Below are 18,762 nucleotides of genomic sequence, written 5' to 3'. Positions count from 1 at the left end.
AATTCTGGCCAGTTATAGCTCATGACTATAACCCTAACTATTCAAGAGACTGAGATCTGAGGGTCTGGGAAGAAAAACCAGTCTTAGCCGACAAATCCAAGAGACTCACATCTCTGAATAAACAGCTAAAAGTGAACACGTGATAGAGGTCAAGTAAGAGTGCAAGATCCTGAGTTCAAAACACAGAACACATACAAATGTAATCTCCATGCAGTAGAAAATTAATTTTGATTTTAGAAAAGATTTATTGCTTACTGTGCCAAATAAATTTTGCTTTACTCAACAAAAAATAAGAACATTCCTATGACATGATCTAGCCTATGGCGTTCTAACTCACTCATAGGTAGATTCCTATAAATCCAACTAAGGTACGATATGCTACATGGCACAGAATATGCACTAAGAGTGCTAATTCAGCTTATAGGGTTGGAAACTTTTCATGAACATATTTATTGTAAAATAGCAATGAATTTCATTTCTTTAGTCTACCTTTTCCACACACACACACACACACACACACACACACGTATATATGTATATGTATTTCTCAGTTGCAGGGCTTAAACTTAGGACCTGCATGTGCTCAAGGCTAGCACTATATCACTCGAGCCACAGTGCTACTTCTGGTTTTGGAGTAGTTGACTGAAGACTTTTCTGCCCAGGCTAGCTTCGAATCATGATCTTCAGATCTCAGCTTCCTTAGTAGTTGGGATTACAGGTGTGAGCCACTGGTGTTTAGATGTTTTGTTTGTGTTTTATCTCGATTTCACATACAAGGGAAAAACATGCAATATTCATCTTTTGGAGTCTGGATTATTTGCTTAGCAACATGTTTCCCTAGTCTATCTACTTTACTGTGAGTACATGATTTTACTTCTTGTATGGCTGAGTAATATATTTTAGTATACATAATACACATTGTTTTTATCCACTAATCCATTGATGGGCACCTAAGCTGATTTCTTAACCTGGCTATGGTGAATAGTAACATAATTTGTTATGCATCTCTACGGTATGCTGCTGCCTTAGATGCCTTTACGTATATATCTCCTGCTGTAACTAGATCACTTACTTTTAGACTTTTTTTTTTTTTTGCCAGTCGTGGGGCTTGAACTTAGGGCGGGAGCACATCTTCCCAGAAGATGCTTCTGCTTTTCTATTCAGGCTTCTCAGAATATACAAACCATGGAATGTCCCACTGGCCTACCCACTATACTTTATGCACTTTCTGTCTCTTTACATCACATCTTGTGCCCAAAGTGACTTTGATTTTCATTGACCTGGTAGCTTTTGTATACTTTAAAACCCAGGTATAGTGGGCCTGATGATACATCCCTAAAATTCTAGCAAGTGATAGGTGAAAGCAAGATGATTGAGAGTTTGAGACTAATCTGGATATAGCATGACCCTATTTACAAATAAAAATCTGAAAATGAAACAAACAAAAAGACCAACAATTTGTTTCCTTTAATCCTAAACACTGTTAATGAAAATATAAATTGGTCTAGCCCTTATGGAAATCAGTGTTACTGTGCCTCAAAAATCTAAAGGCTGGGAGTTTGGTCTTAGTGGTAAAGTGCTTGCCTAGCATGCATGAAGACCCAGGTTCAATTCCTCAGTATCATACACATAGAAAAAGCCAGAAGGGGTGCTGTGGCTCAAGTGGTAGAGCTCTAGCCTACAGAAAAAAACCAGAGAACCCCCTCTCAGGCCCCAAGTTCAAGCCCCGGGACTGGCAAAAGGAGTGCTATCTTGTAGGTGATCAATAAAGTAACTGATACCCTTTGGCAATCTAGCCAGCTACTCTGGTTCTGTCAACTTCACTGTGGAAAGGCTTAACGTTATCTTCCCTCCTCAAGTGCAGTGGAGGTGAAGCATTATGCTGGTGGCATAAAGGAGGGAAATAAAATGGAAAGTGTCCCAAGGCCAGGAATAAATCATCAATGTGAATAATGAACTCACAAAGAAGAAGGTTAGAAATGAGAACATGATAGAAGGAATTATTACACTTGAGTGTTTTTCTTGGGTCTCCAATGGGTATCAATTAATGGAAATAGCTGTGTGAGAGATTTATTAGTGATGGAAGCCCAGGTAGGGAAGTAAGTAGCGAGCCAGGGAAGGCAGCAGAGAGCAAAGTATATCTGACGTAGGGTAGAAGACAAGAAAAGGAAGGGAGGGAAGTGGAAGGTGGGTATGGCATTTATGAGTGAGGTTGGCAATAGGTCCTGAGCTACAGTCTCATTTCTGAGGAGTCCTGGGCCTTCCAATACAAACCCTTCCTAGCAGCCCTTCCATGGAGTCACATCTTGCAAATCTCTAGGGGACGGATGTGGCCAGGACAAAAACAAGGTGATGACCCTAAAGCACGGCTGGGGACAGCCTGTGAGATTCTCCATGCAGTGGGAGGTGTAAAAGGCTCATGCTCAAGGCTGTCACCCATTGGATTCCCATAATCCAACTCGAGACTAGAACCACTGCTCTATAAAATAGTGAAAAAATGGGATGTTCCAGTCAGTTAAAGAATACCAGTACCAAAAGTATGAATAGAAAAGCCTAACTGCTAACAAACAGAATTACCACATAGTTTACTTACTCCAGGAGTTTCTGTGCATCATAATAACCAATTGGATGGACGGGAATACTTGGGAGACCAACAGCCTCAGCAAGTTCACGCCTATATGCATATTCTGTGGGGGAAAGAGAGCATGCTTCCAATAAAAACTCAGCTAAATGTGAACCACGTTAAACACATCATCACTTACATCTACCTGAATTGGTCACACACACAAAAAAATTCTCACTGCAGGCTGAGAGTGTGGCTTAGTGGTAGAGTGCTTACCTAGCAAGCACAAAGCCCCGAGTTTGATTCCTTGGTACCACATAAACAGAAAAAAACTGGATGTGGTACTGTGGCTTCAGTGGTAGAGCACTAGCTTTGAGAGAGCTCAAGGACAGTGCCCAGGTCCTGAGTTCAAGCCCCAGGACTAGTAAAAAAAATAAAAAGTAATCCTCACTAAAAATGCTAACACAAATATAGTTATCACGTTATACACAACGAAGCAATCATTCTGTTTCTGACTCAGTATTCTAAATGTGCCATTTAATGAGTTTATAGAGTTTAATGAGTGTCCTTATCAATTAGAAAAAATTCTAAAACACTGAAATCTTGGCCAGCCGTGGTGACTCACACCTATTATGTAGCTGAGTGTGCAGTGGCATGCTCCCATCACCAGCTACAATGGAAATGTAAATAGGAGACTGGTGGTCTATGCTGGCTTGGGTGTACTATTTAAACTTAATTGAAAACAAAAAAGTGGCTCATGCCTATAATTCTAGCTACTCAGGAGGCTGAGATAGGAGAATCTTGGCTGTTCCAAAACCAGCCAAGACAAGAAAGTCTGTGAGACTGATTCTTAGCTTCAGTTGAGCATCTAAAGATACTGAAATGGAGGTGTTGCTCAAGTAATAAGAGTGCTAGCCTTGGCCGGGGAGAGGGGGTGCGGAAGGAGTGCTAGCCTTGTGCAAAAAAACTTAGAAAAAATGCCCAGGTCCTGAGTTCAAGCCCCAGAACTGGCATGAAAGAAAGGGCTATGAACATGCTTTAAGTAGTAGACTGCCTAGTGAGCATAAGGCCCTACTAAGCATAAGTTTGTACTGCAGTGTTGAAAAAAAAAATAAGACTCTGATCAATTATGAAAACTATAAATTTGGGCAAACTTGTTAAAAATATTTGATTTAACCAAATCTCATTGGACACATTCTGACTTGAGCAGATCCAATTCAATTAATACTCTTTATTTATAATTAGTATCATTATTCATACATATGATTGCAGAACTACTTATACACTTGTTTCCTGTATTCTTCTCCCAAACCACCTATGAAATTTTGTGGGTCAATGGCATATATACCATATCACAGCTGAAATAGCCAGGAAGTCTGAGTTCCAAACCTGTCATGACGACTCAAGAATTCTCAAAGAACTGATCTGCTACCTAAAGTAACCATACAGATTGTGAAACTCTTTCATTTTTGTGCCAAGAGAGTAAGGAAAAAGACATTCTCCATCTGGCCCAAGGAAATCTTGTCATAAAATCCCTTGGAACTGTGGATTTCCCGCAATGAGAAGATGTGATCACTCACCATTTGCCGGGTACCCTGGCGTGAGAGGATCTCCAGCGCCATTAAGATTTAGAATGTTCCCACGCTGGACGCCACCACCAGGAAGGTTCCAACCATCTGGGTAAGGCCTGACCCCAGGAGCGACATAGTCAGCCGGGTCCGAGTACAGAATCACTCCCTTGGCCCCCGCCAGCTGGGCATTTTTAACCTAGAAAACACAGAGCCCTTTTCTTCTTCTTTTTTTTTGGGGGGGGGGATTGAGGGAGAGCCTAGAACTCTAGGCCTGGGTGTTGTACCTGAGTTCTTCAGCTTAAGGCTACCACCCTACCCCTTGAGCCAAGCCCCATTTCCAGTTTTCTAGAGGTTAATTGGAGATAAAGAGTCTCATGTTCTTCAGTGCCTGGGTGGCTTTGAACCTTGATCCTCAGATCTCAGCCTCCTGAGTAGCTAGGATTACAGGCGTGAGCCAGGGTGCCTGGCTTTTTTCTTCTTTAAAGTAGTTACCCTCGATTTGGTAATACTACACTTTAAGATTATACCTAGAGTAGCTGAGCTTTATTGACAAAATTTTATATATATATATTTAAAAATGCATCTGCCCTCTCTGATCAGCAGACCTGGAATATTGTCATAGCCATACTAGAAACACAACAAGCACAGAGAATCTGCAGGCCATATTTCTATGACAGGGAGAATTCTTGAAATCCTTACCAAATAGGAAATAGATAGATAGATCAACTGTTAGATATGTGAGAATAACAATTGATATGGAAGTTTAATTAATGAGAAGTTTGCCGTCTGGTAACACTAATTAAAACAAACAGTAAAATTTAACAAACCCCTATATTTTGCAGGACACTGGAATAATTTGCAGCTACAGAAAACTTCTCTGACCACAGCACCAGTGGCTCATGCCTGGACTGCTAAGCAACTAAAAAACCTGAGACTTTGGGGGGGGTGGGCAGGGAGTGTGACCTAGTGGTAGATAGAGTGCTTGCCTAGCATGCATGAAGACCCGGTTTCTGTTCCTCAGTACCACATATACATAGAAAAAGCCAGAAATGGTGCTGGGTAGTAGAGCTCTAGCCTTGAAAAAGCCCAAGGACAATGTTCAGACCCCTGAGTTCAAGGCCCAGGATGGCAAAAAACAAAACAAACAAAACAAAAAAACCTGAGATTTGAGGTGTGTGGCTTTTAAGCCAGCCCAGGTATAAAAGTTTCTGTAACTCTTATCTCCTATTAACCAGTAAAAAAAAATAAAATAAAATAAAATAAAATTGGGGAATGGAAATGTGGCTTGGTGGTAGAGTGCTAGTTTTTGGTGAAAAGCAAAGCAAGAGCATGAGGCCTTTCGTTCAAGTCCCAGTATCAGTACCAAAAGTAAGCAAATAAATAAAATAATAGTAAATTAAACCAAAATAAAATTAACTCTGAGCTAGTAAGGGTATTCTCCCTATCACATGACACTTTCAGAATACAAGCAGTCCTTGTGCACTGATTTTGGAGTACTGTAGCATTACTTGTATTGGGGAAAAGAAGAAGATCTTTACCTTATTTCCTCGGAACACTTTACCATATCTGGCAATCACAATCTTCCCAGAGCAGCTGATGTTCATTTCCCTCTCCAGTTTAAAGAAATCTTCTGTTCGTGCATAGTTTACATAAACTAAATCACCCTGTTGAGGTCAGGAACAATTTAGAGGTCTGACATCTTTGAAGGGGGGGGAGCAAGAAGATATAAAGGTCAAAAAATATAAGACTTCCTGGGTGCCAGCTGCTCATGACTAAAATCCTACCTACTCAGAAGGCTGAGATATGAGGATCACAGGTTGGTGCCAGCTTCAACAGTCAAGTTTGTGAGACCCTTATCTCCAATTAACTGCCAAAAAAGCCAGAGGTGGAGGTGTGGCTCAAATGGTAAAGCCAATGGTAAAGCCAATGGTAGCCTGGAACCAAACACTAGGCCCCAAGTTCTAGCACCCTCCAAAATTTCTTTTTTTTTTAGTGTCAGGGTAATATATGGAGGGGTTACAATTACATTCACCAGGTAGCAGGTGCATTACTTCTCACACATTGATATCCCTTCTCATATTTTTGTCCCCATTTCCCACTCCCCAACCCCTCCTTGACCCCCCAAAATTTCAAAGGAATAGTGTGATGCTTAAGTGAGAGAAAATTCAAGTTGAGAAGGTATTTAGATGAGTTGAAAATATATACATAAAAGAATAAAGCTTATTTGAGGGCTGGGGACATAGGTCAAAGTGGTAGGTCATATGCCTGGCAAATTAAAGGCCCAGTGATCAAACTCCAGTACTATCAATAACAATGAATAGTAATAATGTTTGTCTTATCTATTTTTTATTAGGCAGCAATAAAGATATAGAAGCACTCCCCTTGAAAAAATGCACGTAATATACATACATCTGAGCCAGGTACCAGTGGTACATGCTTATAATTCTAGCTCCTCAGGAAGCTAAGATCTTAAGATCTCAATTCAAAGCCTACCCCAGCTGACAAATTCATGAGCCTCTTTATCTCCAATTAACCAGCAAAAAGCTGGAAGTGGAGCTGTGATACAGCAACAGTCAGTTGAGCTAAAAAGCCACTGAGAGCAGGAGAACCTGAGTTCAAGCCCAATATTGGCATACAAACACAAAATCTATACATAAGTTAATAATTGCCAAAGTGGGACAGTGAACAGTAGTGTTAATCACATTGCTACTTTTACCAATACTTTACCAATACTCAGACATTTTGTCTTGCAATGCAAAACATTTCGCTATGTAAATGTCCCTACATGATATAAATACTATCCAAGCTACAACTCCTGAATCACATACTAATCCAAGTTACTTCTTTGTGCTGTTACTAATGGTCAAATCTGAAACTTTTTTTTGTCAGTCATGGGGCTTGAACTCTGGGCCCCGGTGCTGTCCCTGAGCTTTTCAGCTCAAGACTACCACCATACCCCTTGAGCCACAGCCCCACTTCCGGTTTTCTAGTGGTTAACTGGAGATAAGTGTGTCATGTTCTTTAGTGCCTGGGCTGGCTTTGAGCCGTGATCCTCAGATCTCAGCTCTCAGCCTCCTGAGTAGCTAGGATTACAGGTGTGAGCCACCATGCCCAGCTAAATCTGAAACTTTTAACTTGCTCCACTGGTACACTTTCAACTGTACTATTTTTCTTTTTTATTAAAGAATTTATTAACACTGCTTTTTACATCATATTTCAAATGACATATTTAACAAACAAGTGTTCAAGAAGGGACTCTCTATACAATCAGGAGCACTTAGATTTTAGAACATAATTGAAATTAGGGTAAGGGTTTGTATGTCATAGATACATATTAATCTATGTATTCAAACATTATGTCTATAGAGTCACAAATTTTTATGTCTATGTAGTTGTGTTTATATTTCCAATACCATGTCCATAGTGTTGGGTACATGAATAATGAGTCTTCGCTCTTGTACTGTTCGGATATAATATCCACATATTAAGGATACCATGTGCCTTTGCTCCTTTGGTCCTGTCTTGTCTCACTCAACATGATTCGCTCTACATTCATCCACTTCCCTGAAAATGCCATTATTTTATCTTGTCTATTGGCTATGTAGAATTCCATTTTTTATATCCATTCATCTGCAGTAGGGCATCTGGGTTGTTTCCATTGCCTGGCTATTGTGAATAGTGCAGAGATGAACATAGCTGAGCAGGTGTCCTTATCATATTCTGGGTTATGATGTTCAGGATCGATGCCCAGGAGTGGTATGGCAGGATCATAGGGAAGGTTAATTTTCACTTCTTTAAGAAATCTGCACATTGCTTTCCAGAGTGGCTGAACTTGCTTACAATCCCACCAAGCAGTGCAGTAGGGTTCCTTTTTTCTCCACAACCCCACCACCATCTGTCCTTGTCTAAGTTCAAAATCTTGGCCATTCTTATTGGGGTAAGGTGGTATCTTAGGCTGTTTTTAATCTGTTTTTTTTTTTTGAGCCAGTCTTGGAGTTTGAACTCAGTGCCTGGGCACTGTCATTGGACACTTTTTGCTCAAGGCTAGCACCTTGTCACTTGATCCACAGCACCACTTCCAGCTTCTTTTGAGTATGTGGTTCTGAGGAATCAGACCCAGGGCTTTGTGAATGCTAGGAGAGCACTCTACCACTAGGCTACAATCCCAGCCCCTTTGCTTGTTATTATTGCTTGTTATTTTTTGAAGTTATACATATTTATGTTTCTGTCATAAACAAAAACTTACATAGGAACAAAATGATGTATCTGTGATTCTTGGGTTTTTTGCTTGTTATTTTAAAGATGGAATTTCAAGAACTTTTCTGCCTGGATTGGCTTTGGACCTTTTCCAGATTTCAGCCTCTTACGTAGCAACGATTATAGGTGGGAAGCATTAGCGCAGAACTAAGAAATTATTTTAAATATCAGCTGGAAATAATTTTTATGCTTCATAGAAGTATATCCTGTGTATTTTAAGATGGTGATATGAGTCATTTGTGTGTGTGTTTTTTTAAATGACCAAGGTATTTTAATTAATAAGGTGAACCTCACTAATTAGGACCTCATCACTTGCTAGGTATTCCACAAAGGAATATACAGATGCTGGGAGAGCGTGAAGGGATGACATGGTCCAAAAAGAAATGTACTCATGGGCTTGGAATGTGGCTTAGTGGTAGAGTGCTTGCCTAACATATATGAAGCTCTGGGTTCAATTCCTCAGTACCATATTCAACAGAAAAAGCTGGAAATGACACTGTGGATCAAGTGGTAGAATGCTAGTCTTGAGCGAAAAAAGCTCAGGGACAGTGCACACGCCTTGATTTCAAGCCCCAGGACTGGAAAAAAGGATGGAAGAAAGAAAAAAGAGAGAGAGAGACAGAGAGAGAGAGAGAGAGAGAGAGAGAGAGAGAGAGAGAGAGAGAGAGAGAGAAAGAGAGAGAGAAAGAGAGAGAGAAAGAGAGGAGAGAGAGAAAGAGAGAGAGGAAGAGAGAGAGGAAGAGAGAGAGGAAGAAGATAGATGAAGGAAGGAAGTAGGGAAGGAAGGAATTCATTACTTGACTTATGTGACTATAACCCTTTTGTACTCCTTTATAATAACAATAATATATTTTTAAAGATACACAGGGGGCCGGGAGTTTAGCCTAGTGGTAGAGTGTTTGCCTACCAAGCACGAAGACCCAGGTTCAATTCCTTGGTACCACATACATAGAAAAAAGCCAGAAATGTGGGTGCCAGGAGTTTGGCCTAGTGGTAGAGTGCTTGCCTTGCATGCACGAAGACCTGGGTTCGATTCCTCGGTACCACATACATAAAATAAAGCTGGAAGTGGTGCTGAGGCTCAAGTGGTAGAGCTCTAGCCTTGAGAAAGTCCAAGGACAGTGCTCAGGCCCTGAGCTGAAGTCCAGGACTGGCAAAAAAAAAAAGTTATTAAAAAAAAAGGCAGAAATGGTGCTGTGGCTCATGTGATAGAGCTCTAGCCTTGAGAAAGCCCAAGGACAGTGCCTAGGCCCTGAGTTCAAGGCCCAGGACTGGCAAAAATAAATAAATAAAAGAATACATAGGTGATTGATTTCCTTGAACAATTCATGCCTGCACTTGGAAGCTCTCAAGTGATTTCCAGCCCTCTGTGATTTTGCTTATAGCTTTCCTTTTTAAGCACATATCTTATGTATTCAAAAACAAAATCACACAACAAATTCATATTCTAAAGCAGAGCTGTTGCTTAGTTGATTTTAAGATTTGCTTTTACAGATTTGATGAAGACTATTATGATGGCCAGGGTTCTAAAGACATGGAAAATTCTTGTCCTAGAACTAATTTGGGTTAGGAGGAAGAGAATAAAATGATAATAAACAATAAACTGAATATGAGGATAAGACGGCATTGGTAGCTCATGGCTGTAAACCTGATTACTCCGGAATTTTGAAGGTAGTCTGGGTAAGAAAGTCAGGGACACTCTTATTTCCAATTAACCACCCAAAACCTGGAAGTGAAGCTGTGGGTCAAATGGTAGAGCACTAGGCTTGAGTGGAAAGGCTAAGAAACCAGCATCCTGAGCTCAAATTCCAGGACTAACACACACACACACACACACACACACACACACACACACACACAGACAAATGTAGCATACTTTTAGATGATTATAAAGTGATGATATAGAAATAAAAAAATCAGAGTAGGTAAACAGTAATTAGTATGGGAATAGGTAACTGTAAATAACATGGTAAAATTCTAATCTAGAAATTGACATTCCAGGGGTCAGGAGTTTAGCCTAGTTACCACTAGCTTGCCCTAGCATGTACAAAGACCCAGGTTCGATTCCTCAGTACCCCATATGTAGAAAAAGCCAGAAGTGGTGCTGTGGCACAAGTGGTAGAGCTCTAGTCTTGAGAAAGCCTAAGGACAGTGCTCAGGCCCTGAGTTCAAGCCCAAGACTGGCAAAAAAAATTATATTATATACATATATATATATAGAAATTGACATTCCATTCTTTGCTGTGATAAAACATTTATTTTCAGCTATTGAATATTTCCCTAAGATCAACATATGCTAATACACTACTAATAAAGGCACAATGTCTGGTTTATAATTGTTAGCCTTCTTTAGAGCTCATTCTTTGTTTAGTTTGTTCAGCTGGTTAGTTTTGATGGCAATAAGTCTGGAGCTTAAAAACAGGGATTTACATGACTTTTTTTTTTTTGGCCAGTCCTGGGGTTTGAACTCAGGGCCTGGGCACTGTCCTTGAATTTTCTCATGGCTAGAGCACTTTAGCAACAGCACCACTTCTGGCCTTTTCTGTGTATGTGGTACCAAGGAATTGAACCCAGGGCTTCATGAATGCTAAGCAAGCACTCTCCTGACCACGCTTGCTTTCTTTTGTTTTTGCTCAAGGCAGGTGCTTTATACTTGAGGCACATCTCTACTTTTGGCTTAATTGGAGATAAGATTCTTAAGGATGGGGGCCGGGAGTTTGGCCTAGTGGTAGAGTGCTTGCCTAGCATTCATGAAGACCCGGGTTCAATTCCTCTGTACCACATATATAGCGAAAAGCCAGAAGTGGTGCTGTGGCTCAAGTGGTAGAGCCCTATCCTTGAGAAAATCCAGAGACAGTGCTCAGGCCCTGACCTCATGCCCAGGACTGGCAAAAAAAGAATAAAAATAAAAATAAATAAAATAAAATAAAATAATAAAGTAAAAAAAAATTCTTAAGGATTTGATTTTCTGGGCTGGCTTCAAACCTCAATCCTCAGATCTCAACCTCCTCAGAAGAAAGGATGATAGACACAAGTCAACAGTGCCTAGCTTAAGAGTACATTCTTTTGCAAACTTTGGCTAGAGTTAACTAATTTGATCAGAAAAAAAGTAGTGAAAATGTCTTGTAATTTTTTCCTTAATATTATCAAATTCGGGGAAAATATTTCTTTAAGTGTTACTAGTGGTAATTATTATTGCTAATCCTCAACCCTTCTACCCCCCCGCAAAAAAAAAAAAAAGCTGTGGTGGAAAAATGTGGGAGAAGATACTAACTAATTTAAGACTGACTAAAAATTTTACAAATGAAAGCAAGAGCAACAATTTATGGTCTCTCAGCATTTCTTAAATACAAGCTTTGTTTTGAAACAAGGGCCTTGTGTAACATACATGGTACTATTGTTCTATGACTGTGAATAAATATAACTTTGACTGTTGGGTTACATTTCCCCCCAGTTCTTTCAGGCTTATATTTTCCTGTTCCTGGTTAGCATAGATCAAATTGGGAATGTGAGTAGTTCTTCAGGAATGGCCTTTGAATTCTTAGAAGCACAATCACTGAGGACCTCATTTTTTAAACAGCTCAAGGCTGGATGCTATAGCTCAAGTCAGTAATCTGAGCTACTTGGGAAGCAGACATCAAAAGGATTGCAGTTCAAGGTCAGACTAAACAAAAGATTAGCAAGATTCCACTGCAACTCATAAAAAACTGAACAGGGACATATATATCTATATGTATACACACACACACACCTCATAAAAAACTGAACAGGGACATATATCTATATGTATACACACACACACACACATACACACAACTCATAAAAAACTGACCAGGGATATATATCTATATGTATACACACACACACACAACCCATAAAAAACTGAACAGGGATATATATCTATATGTATACACACACACACACACACACACACACACACACACACACACACATATGCCAGTCTTGGGGCTTTAACTCAGGCCTGAGCACTGTCCTTGGGCTTTCTCAAGGTTAATGCTCTACCACTTGAGCCACAGCATCACTTCCAGCTTTTTCTGAGTATGTGGTACCAAGGAATTGAATCAGGGTCTTCGTGCATGCTAGGTAAGCACTCTACCACTAGGCCAAACTCCCAGCCCACATGTCTCCCACATGTCTTGTTATTTTAAATAAAGCTGGAAGTGGAGCTAAACTCAAGTGGTAGAGTGCTAATCTTAATCACAAAATCTTAAAAGACAGTACCAAAGCTCTGTGCGCGCACGCACACACACAGACAAGAAGAGGTGACCTCACTCTGAAATTGGGATACAACCATCACAGACTGAACCTTGGGAAACTAGATGTTTCTTACAACCCCGCTGTATCATTTCTGGCTTAGTATGCAAACATGAGCTCTCCTAGGACTGTATCTGGACACATATAAGCACTTTAACTGGGTCTTCATTCCAGTAAAGGCTATTTGGAGACACATTATCTGTGTGCATATATGCTGAAATAATATGCAAGAGTGAAAACTAATAAACTACTATGACATTAACCTACACATTGTGAAAATAATGTTGACTAGAAATAGTAATAAATCAATATTATTTAAGTTTAGAGTATATCAAAAATAAAAATAAGGGCTGTATTTCATACAGCCAAAATTAACCAGTGTCCTATTGTAAGTTTGTGGGATTTTTTTTCTTTTATTTTAATTTTGCTGGTCCTGGAGCTTGAATTCTGGGCCTGGGAGCTGACTCAGCTTCTTTTGCTCAAGGCAAATACTCAACCACTTGAGCCACAGCTTCACTGCTGTTTTTTTTTTCTGATTAGAGATAACAGTCTCATAGATTTTCCTGCCCAGGCTGGCTTTGAACCAAAATCCTCAAATCTCATCCTCCTGGGTAGTAGATAGGATTACAGGTGTGAGGTGGCACTGTGCTGTCTTTGTTTCTTAAACATGGAAAAAAAGGATACATTTGAATGCTGTCAAAACTTCTCTTACAACCCTTTAATTTTTGCCTAGGTGCTGGGAAAGGAAAGCTTCTGCAGTGCATACCTGGGGTGTTCCTTGTGGAGAGAAGGCGCTGAATGGAGGAACTATATCTGAAACATTTTCATACCCTGGAGGAGGAGGCTCCGATAAGGATGTATTGAACACCTAATGAGACGAACACAAGAATAAAAAGTAAATCAATTAAACTTAAGTACTACAATCAAGAAAAGTTGCATACTGCCTCTACTGTTAGTGAAGGCTTAATCTGTATTTTATTATTTTGATAATACCAGCTAATCCTCAGCACTGTGCTGGAGGCTGTGAAGAACACATACACAGATGAATTCAGACCTGATGCTCTGACTTCATTTAGGGCATCAGAGAGAAACAAACAAGGACCTAAAATCAGAAAATAACTAAATGCTACAGAAACTTTCTGAGTAACTCAAAAAGAGTGAGTTCGGGAAGGATAATGAGATGATTTTCCAAAGAGAAGAAAAACCCATAGAACAATGGAAAAAATATATATTTTGTCTTAAAAATATTTCTTCCTCCTCCTCCTCCTCTTCTTCTTCTTCTTTTTCTTCTTCCTTTCATTTAATTTAGTAATAGTTTTCAAAAGTGGAGTACGGGGCTGGGAGTTTGGACTAGTGGTAGAGTGCTTGCTTAGCATTCACAAAGACCCGGGTTCAATTCCTCAGTACCATGTACATAGAAAAAAGCTGGAAGTGGTGCTGTGGCTCAAGTGGTACAGCACTAGCCTTGAGGAAAGCCCAAGGATGGTGCTGAGGCTCTGAGTTTAAGCCCCAGGACTGGCAAAAAAAAATAAGTGGAGTACATCTGTGTTTGGTATAAATAAATGCCTAAGTACAAGTTTGCTTCACTGAAAGAAGTTTGTTAACCCTGTTAAGTTTTCTGAGATATTATACAAATACCAGCTTTCAATTTGGAGGGAAATAAACTTCCCTGATGGAAACTATGAAAGCCTTGTCTTTGCATGGTGACACCATACTTGGTAATTCCAGCCCATGGGAGAATAAAGGCAGGAGGATAGAGATAAAAGACCTTGCCTGAAGAACACAAAAACAAAAAATTTAAAATGCTGTATTCCGTCACTGGGATTCAGTGGCTCAAGTGGTAGCATATTGGCCTTGAGTAAATAAACTAAACATAAGATGAACCCAAAATATGGAGAGTATTTAGTGTTCATAGTCATTTACTACTGTGCTAGGATGATTTCCTAGAAACAAATTAAATATTATATTCCCTTTAACAAAACACATCATGTAATTGGGGCATCCATGTCCACTAGTATTAATATTCTCATTATAAAGAATGTAAAACACAGAAAGAATATCTTATCATTGAAATAGAAAAATAAAAAGCACATATTTTTCTTTCATACGCACAAACCAAATAAAAAATATACCCCAGGATACGATGAATTACCCAGGACTCTAGGTATTCACACACAGTGACACTAAAGAAGATTAATCTTAGGAATACAAAGGTGCAATTCATATGTGTCTTTGATTATCTAAAATAATATTTGTCAAAATGAACTCCAGGAAATGGAAACATGAGGGTTTTTTCTTTGTTGTTGGTTTTTGTCTTGTTTGTTTGTCAATCTGTCTTTGGGAGGGTACGAGGGAACACAGAAAAGGAAGGACAATTGGTGAACAAATGTAGCAGAGCTACTCACTAGACACTATTCAACTTTTGAGTGGAAACTGAAGAGAAAAACTGGGAGAGAGCCAATAAGGATGACATTATCCAAAAGGAGATGACTTAGGAAACTAACCTCTTTGTACCTCGACTTTATCAAAACAAGTAAAATAAATACGTAAGTTAAGAAAGCAATAAACTAAAAAGCAGAATACACAGAAGTAAATAATAAATGACAAGACCAGTGTGGTCTTCCTCAAAGGCAGCCATGAACGGTGTTATAATTTAGTGTGGGAGGTCTCCCAAATGTCTGTGTACTAAAGCCTTGGGTTCTGGGGGATGTTATTAGATAGAGTTGGGAGCTATGAAATGGAGTCCATGGAGGCCCCGAATCACTGAAAAGAGTGGTAGGGCCTGAAGGGGATTATGAGAGCTCAGCCCCCGCTTCCTTCTTTGTTTACTTCCTCATATTGAGGTTCAGTTTATTCCACTCCACATTCTGGACCTCCTGATCATTGACTGGAACCTAAAATCATGAGCTAAAGAAAAAGAAAAGCATTCCTATTTAAGCTATTAATCTCAGGTATTTGGTCATAGTAATGGAAAGCTGACCAGAACAGTCACTCTATCTCAGCCTCAGGCTACATGAAAGGCACAGAGGAGTTATAACAGTCTAAAGCCAGTGCAGATGATGGACTCTAACCAGAGACAGCTGCATAAAGTTGTTCTACACACAGCAATATTCCTTAGGGGTAAAGGATAAATGAGAAACTAACCTATTCCCAAAAAAGTTATGGCCCAGGGAAGAGGAGGAAAAAGGACCTCAGACAACTCTTATCCTTATAATTATCCATCTCTGTGAGACAAAATGCCTTCAACTAAAAGAAAGTAATTTAAAGTATTGTCCTTCAACTTAGAGAAGTAAAGCTCTCCCATCCCACAAAAATAAAACACACCAGAGACACAAAGCACTGAAGGATGGAGCCAACTGCAAGAACAGAGAGTGGAATCACATTTTCAAAAACATTTCTTGGAGTATATAATAAACATAGCATTGAGTTAAAACCTAAATGAAAAAAGGTATAGGTAGATGATAGATCCATTCGATGGATATGGTAGCACACGCTTAGAATGCCAGCCTTAGGAAGGGTGAGACAGGAAGAACATCTGCTGCAGGCCAGGCTTGGCTGCATAGCATGATGCCATTTCAAAAAACAAATGCAAAGCTGCAGGAAATCTATTTTAAGAAACAAATCTAAAAGAACAATACAACTTTCAATAAGCAACAATAAAGATGGAAACATTAAAGAAATATTTAGAGGCCTTGAGGACAAGATGAGTGTGTTCAGGTACTAAGGAAGAAGAAAAATGTGAACATGCTAAATCTGAACTTACCATGTCTAATAGTATTAGTTCGTTTTGTTGTTGGGCTTGAACTTTAGGCCTGGGCACTGTCCCTGAGCTCTTTAGCACAAGTCTAGTGCTCTTACACTTTGAGCCATAGCACCACTTCAGGTTTTCTGGTGGTTAATTGGAGGTAAAAGACACACGGACTTTCATGGCCAGGCTGGCTTTGAACCATGATCATCAGATTTCTCAGCCTTCTGATTAGGTAGGATTACAGGCTTGAGCCACTATGCCTGGCTCTACTAGGGAGGTTTCATTGTAACATTTCTACATATTCTGATCAATCTTACCACCTTTATGATTCTCCCTTAATTTGCTTCTTAAAACAACAATTTCACCAGTTTTCACTGTTCTGTTTTCATACAGACTACTTCAACCATACTCACCCTTTGCCAGTTTAGTCCCTCTGCTGGTCCCCCACCTTTTACTTTCCTGTCATTTGTTTATTTGTTTTAGTATGTATTAATTACATCAAGGTTTTGTACCATGGTATTTCACATATGTACCATTTATGAAATATACATATATGTATATATTTATTTACTTATAAATGTTATATACATATATTTATTTGTATATGGTTTATCTATTTATTTATAAATAAGACATTATATGTATTAAAATAATATATATTACATAAAATATTATTTTTCTCAGAGTAAACCTATTATAATTTTTCATATTCATCCCTTGGTTCCATTTAATTTTTGAGTTTGAATCATTTAATATAGTCAAGTGGCAGATGAGGACTCTACTACTAGGCTATTCTCCTGGCCCAGTAACATATTTTTTTTTAATCATAATACATTTGCACATTCATGTCCCTCATTGATGCACTATTCCCAATAGCTAAGTTAAGTCATTTGCAGGGAAATAGATGGCCTATAATAAAGCATGTTAAGTGAGGAAAGCCAAGCTCAGAGAGGAAAATGGCACATGTTTTTTCTCACATGTGGCAGCTCTATATAAAATTCAATTGAGGGCCGGGAGTTTGGCCTAGTAGTTGAGTGCTTGCCTAGCATGCATGAAGACCCAAGTTCGATTCCTCGGTACCACATACATAGAAAAAGCCAGAAGCAATACTATGGCTCAAGTGGTAGGGCCTTTAGCCTTGAGAAAGCCCAAGGACAGTTCTCAAAACCTGAGTTCAAGCCTGGGACTGGCAAAACAAAACAAAAAAACCCACTAAACTAAATCTTTATTTTCCTCCAGAAATAAAAGGGTTAAAACCAACTTGCTTTTCTTCAGTTGGGAAAATTACATGAAGACCAATTAAATATAACAAAACTTTGTTTACAAGGTTTTAAAAACAACTCATTTTATAACATTGATATAGTCAAGAAATTATAACCCAACAGGTAAATTAGAAAACAAATCACAAACTTGTTGGGATTATAAGCTGGGTATATATGAATATGAGTTCAAATCACTACTAGGATAGTATTAACACTGGAATATCAACTTTATCAACAGCTCAATAAAGCAGAGCCAACATTCTTTTTTTTTTTTTTTTTTTGTCAGTTGTGGGACTTGAACTCTGGGCCTGGGCATTGTCCCTGAGATCGGCTCAAGCTACCGTCCTACCACACAGTTGCCAGTTTTCTGGTGGTTAACTGGAGATAAGAGTCTCATGGACTTTAGTGTCTGGGTTGGATTTGAACCATGATCCTCAAATCTCAGCCTCCTGAGTAGTTAGGATTAAAGGTGCGAGTCAGCGTGGCTGGCAAAACCAACATTCTTATGTTTAAACTGTTAATAAAACTCGAAGCAGCTGGGTTCTGGTGGCTCATGTCCATAATCCTAGCTGCTCAGGAATTCTAAGATCTGATCAATAGTGGCAAAGCCCACCCCCATATCCACAGACTTCTGTGACAGCTTGAAGTCTTGGAACTCTTGACGAAATATTTCTCTTAAGCCCATCTACTCTCCCAGCTGGAGAGTGAACTTTTGTTTTGCTTTTACTTTGCTTTGCATCAATAAACCTGTTCCTCCATCTCTATCCTTAAATTGATCCCTCCTGAGACTCAGCACTTTCTGGCTCACTGAACTTGATGACCTAAATCCAGCAATATACTTTGACAAGCCAAGCCACCAGACTCATGGAAACCCCTATTTAGAAACACAGCCCCTGTTCAGGGGTGGTTTTTCTCTTTTTTTTTTCCTGGATTATCTTACAAAACTTGCTCAAGAGTAAAGGCTTATTCCTCCTCTCTTTTTGTGTTTCTAGTTATAAATCAATATGCTGTTTGTATTTAATCAGTAATTACAGGGTTACCATGAAAAGATTTGGAGCCCTTGGTGTATTTTTTCTCCTTCCTGCC

General features: G+C 39.3%; 1 protein-coding gene across 1 annotated transcript in view; it reads right to left on the bottom strand.

Annotated features, from left to right (window-relative positions):
* The window catches only part of LOC150039528 (putative N-acetylated-alpha-linked acidic dipeptidase), a gene marked incomplete at its 5' end in the record, with an annotated part of 47,526 nt that extends 31,966 nt beyond the window's left edge, over positions 1-15,560 (bottom strand). Inside the window, 6 exons of the mRNA XM_090327768.1 lie at positions 2,594-2,687; positions 4,144-4,330; positions 5,673-5,798; positions 13,433-13,534; positions 14,382-14,439; positions 15,496-15,560. Of these exons, the coding sequence (XP_090183894.1) occupies positions 2,594-2,687; positions 4,144-4,330; positions 5,673-5,798; positions 13,433-13,534; positions 14,382-14,439; positions 15,496-15,560 (632 nt within the window). The remainder of the gene's footprint in view (positions 1-2,593; positions 2,688-4,143; positions 4,331-5,672; positions 5,799-13,432; positions 13,535-14,381; positions 14,440-15,495) is intronic.
* Between the last annotated feature and the right edge of the window lie 3,202 nt (positions 15,561-18,762).

This window comes from Megascapheus bottae, unplaced genomic scaffold, assembly GCF_031878675.1.
Source record: "Megascapheus bottae isolate mThoBot1 unplaced genomic scaffold, mThoBot2.hap1 HAP1_SCAFFOLD_138, whole genome shotgun sequence".
Classification (NCBI taxonomy): Eukaryota; Metazoa; Chordata; class Mammalia; order Rodentia; family Geomyidae; genus Megascapheus; species Megascapheus bottae.
Note: the sequence above shows the minus strand (reverse complement) of the source record. Positions and strands in the feature narration are given on the sequence as shown.